The sequence below is a fragment of the Suricata suricatta genome, chromosome 9, assembly GCF_006229205.1.
Source record: "Suricata suricatta isolate VVHF042 chromosome 9, meerkat_22Aug2017_6uvM2_HiC, whole genome shotgun sequence".
In the NCBI taxonomy this organism is placed as follows: Eukaryota; Metazoa; Chordata; class Mammalia; order Carnivora; family Herpestidae; genus Suricata; species Suricata suricatta.
The window spans coordinates 97,411,583-97,423,818 of NC_043708.1; the positions used below are offsets into that span (position 1 = coordinate 97,411,583).

At 41.3% G+C, this 12,236-nt stretch overlaps 1 protein-coding gene across 2 annotated transcripts in view; it reads left to right on the top strand.

Moving 5' to 3' along the window:
- FAM81A (family with sequence similarity 81 member A) overlaps positions 1 to 12,236 on the top strand; it is a 55,230-nt gene that overhangs the window by 23,098 nt on the left and 19,896 nt on the right. For both annotated transcript variants that reach the window (XM_029952084.1, XM_029952085.1), the window contains exon 3: positions 305 to 423. In XM_029952084.1, coding sequence (XP_029807944.1) covers positions 305 to 423 — 119 coding nt within the window. The remainder of the gene's footprint in view (positions 1 to 304; positions 424 to 12,236) is intronic.

Below are 12,236 nucleotides of genomic sequence, written 5' to 3' on the forward strand. Positions count from 1 at the left end.
GGGGCTCCATCAGGTCAGGTGGCATCCAAGTCTCAGTGTTTTTACTGGCAGATTAAGGGATTCAGTGTGTGTGTGTGTGTGTGTGTGTGTGTGTGTGTGTGTGTGTATGTGTGTATGTGTGAGCTCTCTGAGGTCTCTCTAAGCCCCTGGTTCTTTGTACAGGTGTATATATCAGGTAGCTGTCAAAAAGGAGCCTATTATGAACGGAGTTAAATGTTCTTACTTTTTCCAGAAGTATAAAATGCTTTTGTGCCAGCATGTCCTTTCTCAGAAGACCCTCTTTGTGGTTTTTGGTGTCGCCCAGGTACTCCAGGAGCAGATCCGGGCCCGGGACAACATCAGCTACGGAACTAATTCTGCCTTAAAGACTCTGGAGATGCGTCAGCTCTCCGGTTTGGGAGACCTTCGGGGCAGAGTGGCAAGGTAGGCGGTCACGTGTGTGGGACTGCACTCATCAAAAGCCGTTTTTCATCAGCTCCATTTCACAAAGTATATATTCACAAAGTCCCAAAGCAAATTCTTTGCCTTCTTCTAGTACATTCCCTCCTTTGCCCGTAAAAACCTACGGTAGAAGTTACCCCTGATTATGAGCATGCCACGATTTCGTAGGTTGCTGCAGTCAGAGTTGTGTTCGTGGAAGGAAACGATGGGAGAGCTCAACCGACCTGTGTGATGTGGCCGGGTAGTAACTCTGCTTTCTGGCTCTGGGAGTACAAAGTTGAGACTTGCATTTGGTATGTCTCTTTTAAAAATGACATTTTCCCTGTAATTTATTTTTATATTCTGAAAATATTGGTCTGGGATAGAGTGGGAATTGAGAGAAGAGATCGTTGGCCTCAGAGAGTATGGAAGGTGCTGTTCCCGCCCCGTTCTGCTGAAGGATTGCTCAGTGCACCAGCAGCACTGGAATCACCCAAGAACTTGTCGGAAATGCACTCTCTCTAAAATATTTATGGGCCTCTTCTGCCCTCTGCTGCCGTCGAGAGTCAAGCACAAGTCTACAGCGGGAGCTGTGGAGCCGGGAAGCAATTCCAATCAGGCTGAAGTGAGAATGAGGGTGGTCTGTGAAGGGTGAGATGGCAGAAAGAACTGGAACACAGGCTCCAAGCCCTCTTTGGAGCAGAGGAGGGTGGTCCTGGGGGAGCTGCGCAGGACAGTACGTGGAGGACCTCAGATGCTGGGCCTTTTGTTTCGGTCTGCCAGGGCTTAGAGCAGATGGCTTCCGGATTGAATGGGGGCCTAGTAGCCACTACACTCTTGTGTAGTTTTCTCTTCTCATTCCGGTCAACTCCAGTCTTCTTTGCATGCCCTTTAGTGATGAACCCCCCATTGACCTTATCTCTCTTGACCCTCACCCTGTACCTTTCATCGGTAATCAGCTACTTGTTATTCCCTAAATGGGTCCTGCTCTCCTATCTCTGTGCCTTCGGATGAGCTTCTTCACCCACCATGCCTTTCCCCCTTCTTTTTTAACTTCTAGTTAGACTTTCAAGTTCAGCTCAAATGTCATCTCCTCCAGGAAGTCTTCCCAGAAACCCTACTCTCCTGAGCTCCCCTAGCATTCTGTTCTATGGAGTCTTTCTGCTGCTTTTACTGTCTTGGGGGCAGAGTACCATATTTATTTTTGTAACCTGCATGCATAGTCTCTGGAGAATAGTAGATTCTCAATGAATATTTGTTTAGATGAATTAATGATCTAGAAATCACTGTAACAGGACTGAAAAACTTGAATTCTTTTTGTGGAGATTGGCTTAAGAGAAACCCCACTCTGCGATACCTCCCAGAAGAGTGACAAGTTAGAAGGGCTTCAGACCCACAGGGCAGAATAGGGACTTGTGGGAAACTCTGAGGATCTGTCTGTGCACTTTAGCTGCAGAGGAAGATTACGTGAGGCAAACCACATACAAGGTCAGCACAGGGCAGGGCATGGAGTGAACGCATAGCGAGTGGGAGCACTTGCTAATCTCAAGGGCAGCAGCAGTGCCGTTACCCTCATGAAACTGTTCCAGTTACCCCGTGGGAAGTGACTTTGAAATAATGTGAGGAGTTTTACATTTTTCCAGTGCAGTTTCCTATTAACTTCTTTATGTTTCATATTAACTTCTTAACGCAGCACGTTCCTTCCCTGTAGCAAATACTTTTACAATGAAACAATCACACACGTTTGTTGTGAGCACCACCTATTTTTGCTTTGTTTTGTGGTTTTATGGGTCTTTCCCCTGGAATGCTAATGAGACTTGGTTGAAATAAACTTGTGTGAAAAAATAACTTTGGGGGTGCCTGGGTGGCTCTGCCAGTTAAGTATCTGACCTCTGCTCTCAGGTCATGATCTCGCCATTCGTGGGTTTGAGCCCCAGGTCGGGCTCTGTGCTGACAGCTCAGATCCTGGAGCCTGCTTCAGATTCTTTATCTCCCTCTCTCTCTGCTTCTCCCATGCTCATGATCTATGTCTCTCTTTGTCTCTCAGTAATAAATAAATGTTAAAAAATTTTTTGAAGGGAGGGGAAGGGGGGAAAAAGAATTAGGGAGAGGGAGGGGGGCAAATCATGAGAGAGTTTTGAATACTGAAAAGATACTGAGGACTGAAGGGGGAGGGGGAAGGGGAAGAGGGATGATGGACATGGAGGAGGGCACTTGTGGGGAAGAGCACTGGGTGTTATATGGAAACCAATTTGACAATAAACTATAAAAAATAAAATTTTAAAAAATTAAAAAATTCTTTGGCAAAGTTTTGGTTTTCTTGTATTGAATCGGAGAAGTATAAACTTTTTAAAAGATAGTCTTAAATTACCAGGCTGCTATATTATTTCAGATTTTATTTTATAGTGTTTATAGATCCACCAGTGATGTTGATAGGAAGCAGGCCCTGATGACAAGCCCCCCCCCCACCCCGTAATTCTCCGTGGAGATGGGAGGCACTCTCAGCCCACTAAGAGTGTCCGGCTCTGCACAGGAATCTCTCAGAGAGGTTCCCGTTTCTCCCTAAAGCAGAGTTCAGGGAGCCCAGCTTTCCTATTCCTACTGCAACAGCAGGTCCGTTATTTGGCCTGTCTTCTTCGTTTTTCCCATGCTCAGTGGCCACTTCCAGTTTCCTCTGTGAGGTCTGTTTTCACGGGGTCAGAGTTTTAAAGGAGAAGTAGCTGTATACTGAGGCAGGTGTGCAGGTTCCCTCCAGGTCAGCAAGTCCAGGTGCAAAGGAAGAAAATGGGTAAAGTGGACATCATCAAGACTGAAAGTCGTTGGCTCTTAGAAGTAATGATGTTACGAACATTCACAGACAGATTTCTATGTGGCCATATGTGTTCATTTCTCTTGGATATATATACCAAGGAGTGTAACTGTTGAGTAATGTGGTAACTCTATATTTAACCTTTTGAGGAACAGAACGGCCAGATTGTTTTCCAAAGCGGTCGCACCATTTTCCAGGGCCAGCGGCACTGTGCGAGGGCTCTGATCTCTCCACGTCCTCCCCAGCACTTAGCGCTCTGTTTGACAGCCTAGTGGGTACGAAATAGCCTCTTGTGGTTTTGATTTCCATTTTCCTAGTGACTAATGGTCCCGAACACCATTCAGTGGGCTTAATGGCCATTTGTAGATCTTTGGAGAACTGCTCATGCAGATCCTTTGCACATTTTAAAACCGGATTGATTGTCTTTTTGTTATTGAGTTGTAGGAGTTCTTTATATATTCTAGATTCAATTCTCTTGCCAGATACCTGATTTGCAAAAGCTTTCTTACGTTCTAAGGGTTTTCTTTTCATTTCTTGACTGGGTCCATTTGGTTCTTTTAAAAAATTATTGTCTCTTTATAGTCTCTGTTTGATGAGACATTGCCATTATACCTTCCTTTACAATGTTTTAAAGTTTTTATTTTTTTATTTTAAGTGAGGGGCAGAGAGAATCCCAAGCAGATCCATGCTGTCAGCACACAGCTCTGTATGGGGCGTGAACTCATAAACCATGAGATCATAACCTGAGCCGAAATCAAGAGTCAGACACTCAACCACCTGAGCCATCCAGGTGCCCCATACCTTCCTTTACTTTTTGAAATCATATTTTCTCTATTTCTTTGACATCCTGTATTTATAGTGACTGCCCCATTGAAGTCTGTGCCTTTTAAATCTGACATCTTTTCCCTCTCACTGCCAGTTTCTTTTGCCTGCTTTTTTCTTTGCTTAGTTCACATTCTCTGGTATCTTTGCTGCATACTGGGCACTGACAGCCCATACCCTCTGCTTGCTTTGGTTGTTTGTTTGTTTAGTGACGTGGCTGTTTTAGTGATGTCCATGTCTCCTGCGGTGAGAAGCCCCTGGTACACAGTTGTCCTGTGATGACAGCGGTTTTAGGAAAACTCTCTTTGACTGCCTCTTTCCCTGATCTTTTTTTCTTTTTTTGAGAGAGAGAAAGAGACTGAGAAGGGGTGGGCTCCCTTGCCAGGAGGGGGCAGAGGGAAAGAGAGAGAAAGGAGGCTCCACCCCCAGCAGAGCCTGACATGGGGCTCAAACTCACAAATGTGAGATCATGACCTGAGCTGAAATCAAGAGTCAGATGCTTAACTGACTGAACCACCCAGGAGCCCCTCTTTCCGTGATCTTTTATTTATTTATTTAATTTTTATTTACTTTTGAGAGACAGAAAGAGACAGAGTGAGCAGGGGAGGGTCAGAGAGAGAGGGAGACACAGAATCCAAAGATAGGCTCCCGGCTCTGAGCTAGCTGTCAGCACAGAGCCTGACACGGGGCTCAAACCCACAAACCATGAGATAATGACCTGAGCAGTAGTCAGAAGCTTAACGGACTAAGCCACCCAGGAGCCCCTCTTTCCTTGATCTTTTATTAAGCTGTCTGTCTCTGCAGGTATCACATCCAGATCTTAGTCTCTATTAATTCTGGCAGATTGCTGTACTGTTTCTGACGATACCCTGGGACATAAATTGCACTAGAGTCTGATTCAATTAAATTATTGCCAGCCCTTAAAGGCTTAATTATGTATGTATACAAGAATTATTATATATATGTAGGTAATTATAGCATGGAATATGAACACCTTAATGTTTTAAATGTCACTGCCTTTCTGGGAACCTGAATGTTAAGCATCTGACTCTTTTTTTTAATTATTTTTTTATTTAATACTTTTTTTTATGGTTTTAATTTATTTTTGAGAGACAGAGACAGTGCGAGTAGGGGAAGATCAGAGATAGAGGGAAACACAGAATGTGAAGCAGGCTCCAGGCTCTGAGCTAGCTGTCAGCACAGAGCCCGACGTGGGGCTCGAACCCACAAACGTGAGATCATGACCTGAGCCGAAGCCGGACGCTTAACCGACTGAGCTACCCAGGCGCCCCAACATCTGACTCTTGATCTCAGCTCAGGTCATGATCTCGAGGTTCATGAGATCAAGCCCCACCTCAAGTTCTGCATTGACAGTGTGGAGCTTGCTTGGGATTCTTTCTCTGTCTCTCTGTCTCTCTTTGCCTCTTTCCCTGCGTGTGCTCTTTCTCAATAAAAAAACACTTTTTTTTAATGTTTATTTTTGAGCGATAGAGACAGAGACAGAGAGACAGCATGACTTGGGGAGGAGTTGGGGCGGGGCTCAAACTCACAGGCCACAAGATCATAACCTGAGCCAAAGTCGCACACTTTATTGACTAAGCTATCCAGGTGCCCCTAAATAAATATTTTTTAAAAATAAGAAACTAAATGTCACTGCCTTTGGTGTGCTATGCCACCACGTCACAGACTGTAAGAGATGCTCTCTGCGGGTATGTTTCCTGGTCAGGTCTGTCGCCAGACCTCTGGGACCGTGTTGACCTTCTGCCCACCTGCCCGCCACTGATCTGTAACCAGATGAAAAATTACTCTGCCGCACATTGGCTCCAGCCAGGAACTGCAGCTGGGAGATAAAAACTATCCCAAGACCTGACAAGGGAAATTTTGAAATGAGTACATTATTAGTTCATTTATAATACAACATCAGGATAAAATAGGGCAACTTGTCAGATTCATTGCAAATTTTTGTGTGACAAAAGCTGTCTTTAGATCCCAGAGGCTGTCTTTTAGGAGTGTGGTTTTTGTTTGAAAAGACAGGAACAGTGTCACTGATTCAATATTAGCTGAGGTAGCAATATAGCTTCCCCCTTTTTTCTTATTTATTTATTTATTTAGAAATAATTTGAGGGGTGCCTGGGTGTCTCAGTAGATTAAGCATCTGACTCTTGATTTCGGTTCAGGTCATGATCTCATGGTTTGTGAGATCAAGCCCTGTGTGGGACTCTGCACTGAAAGTGCAAAGTGTGCTTGGGATGCTCTCTGTCCCTCTCTCTCTGCTCCCTCCCCTCTCAAAACAAACAAATAATTTGAAACTTACAGAAAGTTTGCGAGATTTACCAAATGTTAACATCTATTCTCTTTCTATTCTCTCTCTCTCTTTTTAATGTTTCTATTTACTTTTGAGAGAGACAGAGTGAGCTGGGGAGGGACAGAGAGAGAGGGAGACACAGAATCCAAAGCAGGCTTCAGGCTCGGAGGTGTCAGCACAGCTGCCGCTCGAGAACCAGTGAGATCATGACCTGAGCCAAAGTCATACTCAATTGACTGAGCCACCCAGGTGCCCCAACTCTATTCTTTCATTAGTAATTTTTTTACTCAACCTTTGAGAGTAAGTATAACTTTGTTTTTAACATAAGAAAACCAGGGGCGCCTGGGTGGCTCAGTTGGTTAAGCATCTGGCTTCGGCTCAGGTCATGATCTCACGGTTCATGGGTTCAAGCCCTGCATCAGGCTCTGTGCTGACAGCTCAGAGCCTGGAGCCTGCTTCAGATTCTGTGTCTCCCTCTCTCTCTGACCCTCCCCTGCTTGTGCTGTCTCTCTCTGTTTCTCAAAAAATAAATAAAAAACATAAAAAAATTAAGAAAACCAGAGTTGATTTCATTGTGTATGTTTCCTGATGACAGGCTTTGGTATCTTACCCTGCATCCCTCCCTTCCCTCCCCCACTTGCTTTGTCCCCTTATTTATAAAGGTACAAAAATGAAGTGTGCTGGTATTAAACTAAGTCAGACACATTATGAAATACATAAAGTAAAAAAACCATGAAATTTCACCAGCCCCTTGCTGTTTCACTCCTTACAGGTAACTAATATTAACAGCTTGATGTCTGTCCTTTTAGACGTCTCTCATATATAGTCACAAGGTAACAATTTATCATCGTAGTAATACGGTGATTTGCCGCTTAACAGTCACCTAACTGTGTGACTTTGATTTTACAAAGTATTCCTATGTATTATTCTGCCACTTAAGTGTTCCCACATAACAGTACATTGTGGGCTTTCTTTGTCTGCACAGATATAGTCCATTGCTCACTTGGACATGGAGTGTCCTGCTACAGTCGTGTGCCATGATTTATTATATTTATCAGCTCCTTGGTGTTAATGGAAATTTGTGTTATAGCATTTGTGTTTCCAAGTGAGAACTTAATATTGAAGCCAAGCCATAGCTAGGGGCAATCAGTCAGCCATGAGCTTCAAGATAATTTCAAGATCTTTCCAAATAACTTTTCAAACATAGCCTGTCCCTCAAACACCTTTGCAAAGATAATGAAACTGATCGGATGTACTGAAACCTGACAGTTCCTACCCAACAAAAGCTGTGTTTGGGTTGGAAAATAAAGCCTTTGTGTAATATTTTTGTATTTCATGGTATGTTAAAACCTAGATATCCCCAGATAAGATCTAAATAATATTTTGCTAAACAATTAGGAACTCAAAAAAGAAAGGTCTGTATTTGGTGTTGGTTTTAACCATCATTTGTGAAGTGGGGATAATTTGTAAAGACTAAAGGAAGTAACATGTATCAAGGATCTTGTAGGGTACCACCTTAAATATTCTTTATATTCGTTCATTCACACATATACTCATTCATTCACAATATTTGTTGGGCCTCTACTACCTGCAAGGCAATGTACTGAGCACTAGGGTTTTCGTGATGAGAAAGGCAAATGGTGTCCCTCTGTCTTGCAGTTTATATTCTATCTGGCAGGGGAGACATATTAAACAGCTTAATGCAAAACAATTATTTAATTTCACTTGTTATTTGAGTAATTTATTTGTAGATATTTGGGGGTTTTCTTTCTTTTTTTAAATTTTTAATGTTTATTATTGAGACAGAAACAGAGCATGAGTGGGAGAGGGGCAGAGAGAGAGAGGGAGACACAGAATCTGAATCAGGGTCCAGGCTCTGAGCTGTCAGCACAGAGCTCAATGCAGGCCTCGAACCCATGAACCATGAGATTGTGACCTGAGCCAAAGTCAGATGCTAAACTGACTGAGCCATCCAGGCACCCCTGGAGGTTGTTTTTTTTTTTTTAAATATTTTTTAAAGTTTATTTATTTTGAGAGAGAGAGAGAGGGAGAGAGAGAGCAAGCGAGAGAGCACAAGTGGGAGAGGAACAGAGAGAGGGAGAGAGAGAATCCCAAGCAGATCAAGACAATGCAGAGCTCGATACAGGGTTCAAACTCACAAACCGTGAGATCATGACCAGAGCTGAAGTCAAGAGTCAGATGCTCAACCAACAGAGCCACCCAAATGCCCCGATATTTGGGGTTTTCTATAGAAATCATATCATTTGCAAAATGACAGTGTTATTTCTTCTTTTCTGGTCCCTGTATCCTTAGTCTCTTTTTCTTGTCCTCTTGCTGTGGCAAGCCCCTCCGATACAGTGTCCAGTAGACGTAGTGATGGGGGCGTCTTGCTTTTGTTCTTTACTTTAATAGAATTATTCCTACGTTTTCCATTTTGAATGATAATTGCTCTAGTGGTTTTTTTTTTTTACATAGATTTATCAGATGAAGTTTTCTTAAATTCCTAAATCACTAAGAATTTATGAATTTGTATTGGGTTTTCTCAAGTGTTTTTTGCATCTGTTCAGATCTTTTGATATCCTTCCATTTTGGTCTGTTAATGTATACTCAGCCAAATGGCTAGATATATTAATATACAAAAGTAAGTGTCCTTACTATTAAACAATAGCAAATAACTAGAAAGCTTACTAAAATGACCTTCAGGCAGGGGGAGGATTTTTTCTTGACAAAAAATAATGATGGATATGATTATATTAAAATTTAAAACACTGCTCATCAAAAGACCCTTTAAAAAAGAAAATGAAATGTTACAAACCAAGGAACATATTGGCTGATAAAGGGTTAGTGCTAAGAGCATTTAAAGACTTCCTACAAGTTAATAATAATGCAAACAACCCAGTATAACAATGGGTAAGAGATATGAATGACGTCTTACCAAAGCAGAAATATATATGGCCAGCAAACATGTGAAGAGATTTAGCATCAGTGGTTGACATTGAAATGAAAATTCAAAAACACAACAAAATACGGTGTTTTCACCCAGTTGATTGGCATCTGAAATATCTGAAAATGCCAACTGTTAGAGAGGATGTGGCTTCTTAGGATCTCTTATACTTAGCTAGTAAGGGTATAAAAGGGTAGAATCTGATCTTACCTCCCAATAGCAAACATTCACCTATTCCATGATCCATCAATTTCTGCCCCAGAGAAATTCTGATGCAAGGGGTCTTGTTAATAGCAGCATCATTCACAACAGCAAAATACTGAAGTAACCTGAAGTGCCCATCAATGGGAGTATGAACAAGTACATCTCCACAAACAATAGACTGTTATTCTGTTGTCAAAATGAACTACAGTGGCATATGGCAATATGGATGAATCTTAGCAATGTAATAAGTGGAAAAAATGAGTACCAAAATATTGCATATGACATAATATCTTTTGTAAAAGTTAAATTCAACTAAAACATGCATACACATACTTTTAGGAAATATGCATGCCAGGGGCTCCTGGGTGGCTCAGTTAGTTAAGCATCCGGCTTTTGATTTTTGGCTCAGGTCATGATCTCACAGTTAAAGAGGTTGAGGCCCATGTCAGGCTCTGCTCTGGGAGTGGAGATGAAGCCTGCTTGGGATTCTCTCTCTCTCTCTCTCTCTCTGTCTCTCTCTGCCCTTCCTCCACTCACATTCTCCCTCTGTCACTCTCTTGCTAAAAATAAATAGACTTAAAAAAAAGAAATATGCATGCCATCATATATATACATACATTTGCATATATGTGTACTTATATACATGCATATGTATATGGAATTGTCTTTTAAAAATTTTTTATGTTATTTTATTTGAATTCCAGTACAGTTAACATCAGTGTTATATAAGTTTCAGGTGTTCAATATACTGATTCTGCACTTCCATACATCACCCAGTACTCATCACAAGGGCACTCCTTAATTCCCATCACCTGTTCCATCCACCCCTCCACCCATCTCCCCTCTGGCAACCACCAGGTAAGAGTCTGTTTCTTGGCTAGCAATTAATCATCTTAATAGGAAAACAAGGAAACGATGACACAGGATTCAAAATGCTTCCTTTCATGGGAACCATTATTAAAAATAATTAACGGAACAAATTGAGCCATGCTTGGACCACTGATAAGAGTATATTATGAAATGAGGAGGAAGAGATCCAAAATGATAACAATAATAAAAATTTTAATCACAAGAAGTTCAGCAAACAGTTTATGTGAGGCATTCTCCAAGTGTGTAACTGGTGTGTCTGATCTACTCCAGGGCTCCGGGAAGACTTCCTTAAGGAAGTGACTTGTGTGCTTAGCTCTGAGGGACGAATGGTAAGTAACCATGTGAAGAGGTCAGGGAAGAACATTACAGACAGAGAACAGCACAAGTCAGGCCTTGAAGTGGGAAGGGGTGAGTTAAGTTCAAAGCCCTGGAATATAATCAGTATGACTAGATGAAGTGGGGAAAAGAGACAAAGATGTGTGAGATGATGCTAGAGGTTAGATAGATAGGAAATAATCCTTTTGAGGCAATTTAAAGGATTCTGGTCAGTGTTCTAAAATCATAGCAAGTTAAAGAAACAAGGAATTTATACAGATACAGAATTGTATTTAGTTTGCTTTTTTTTTTTTTCCTGAAACTTTGTTTCTTTGGGGTTAATACCAAGATTGAAAGGCACATAGAAATATATTTATGTTTCAAAATTTGGGGCATATCCTGCCGGGTTGCCCTGTAGAAAATTTGTAAAATTTATTTTTCCACCAGTATTGTGTGACATAGCTTGATTCTACAAACTTTCTTCAACATTGGGCATTTACATTCCAAAAAGATTTCCAATACAGAAAAACAATGGCATAATTATTGCTTAATTGGATATATTGTACTATGAATATTGAAAACTTTAAATGCATATGTGCAGTTTTGTCAGCTTATTTAAAATAATTTTTAAAATATTTTAAGTATTTAAGTCAATACCTAAAAAATATTTATTGCATTAATTTTTTTTGTTACCTCTGAAAAGGATTATAGCATTTTGTAACAAAATGACTGAGCTAAACAAGTTGTTCAATTTCAAGTAACTGAGTTTGTACCAAGAAATTACTTTTATTTTTATTTATTTTTTTAAAAGAGGGTGTTTATTTTTTTAAATGTTCATTTATTTCTGACAAAGGGAGAAATAGAGCACGAGTGGGGGGTCAGGGGCAGAGAGAGAGGGAGACACAGAATCTGAAGCAGGCTCCAGGCTCCGAGCTGTCAGCACAGAGCTCGAACCCATGAACCATGAGATCATGACGTGAGCTGAAGTTGAGGCCTAACCACTGAGCCACCCAGGTGCCCCCCAAGAAATGACTTTTAAAAGGCTGGAATAATTTAGCTGGTAGCTTACTTCAGAGTCTACAATAAATTTACCAGTGATTTTCTCAGTTTGCTCACCATTGTTTCTTGCACCCACTCCTTCCTCTGGGGGCTCTTTTTTTTTTTTAAGATTTTATTTTTAAGTAATATCTACACCCATCATGGAACTCAAACTTACAAAGATCAAGTGTCACAAGCTCTACTGATTGAGCCAGCCAGATGCCCCTGGGTGCTCTTTTCTTTTTCCTGAAGTACATGATTTAGTGACTCAGTATGGGTTTGTTGGCACTACTTTTCTTAACCTTTGCATGTTTAAAACTGTCTCTGTCTTGATTTTGCCTTTATTCTTGCATAATAGATTATTTTTCCTCAGTCCTAAGATGTTTCTCCATCATCTTCCGTCATCATGGTATATGCTATCTTCTGATAAGTACTGTCAAGTCTCATTGTGCATCTGTGGTAGGTTACCTGTCTTCAGTCTCTGGCAGCTTTTAAGATTATCATGGGTT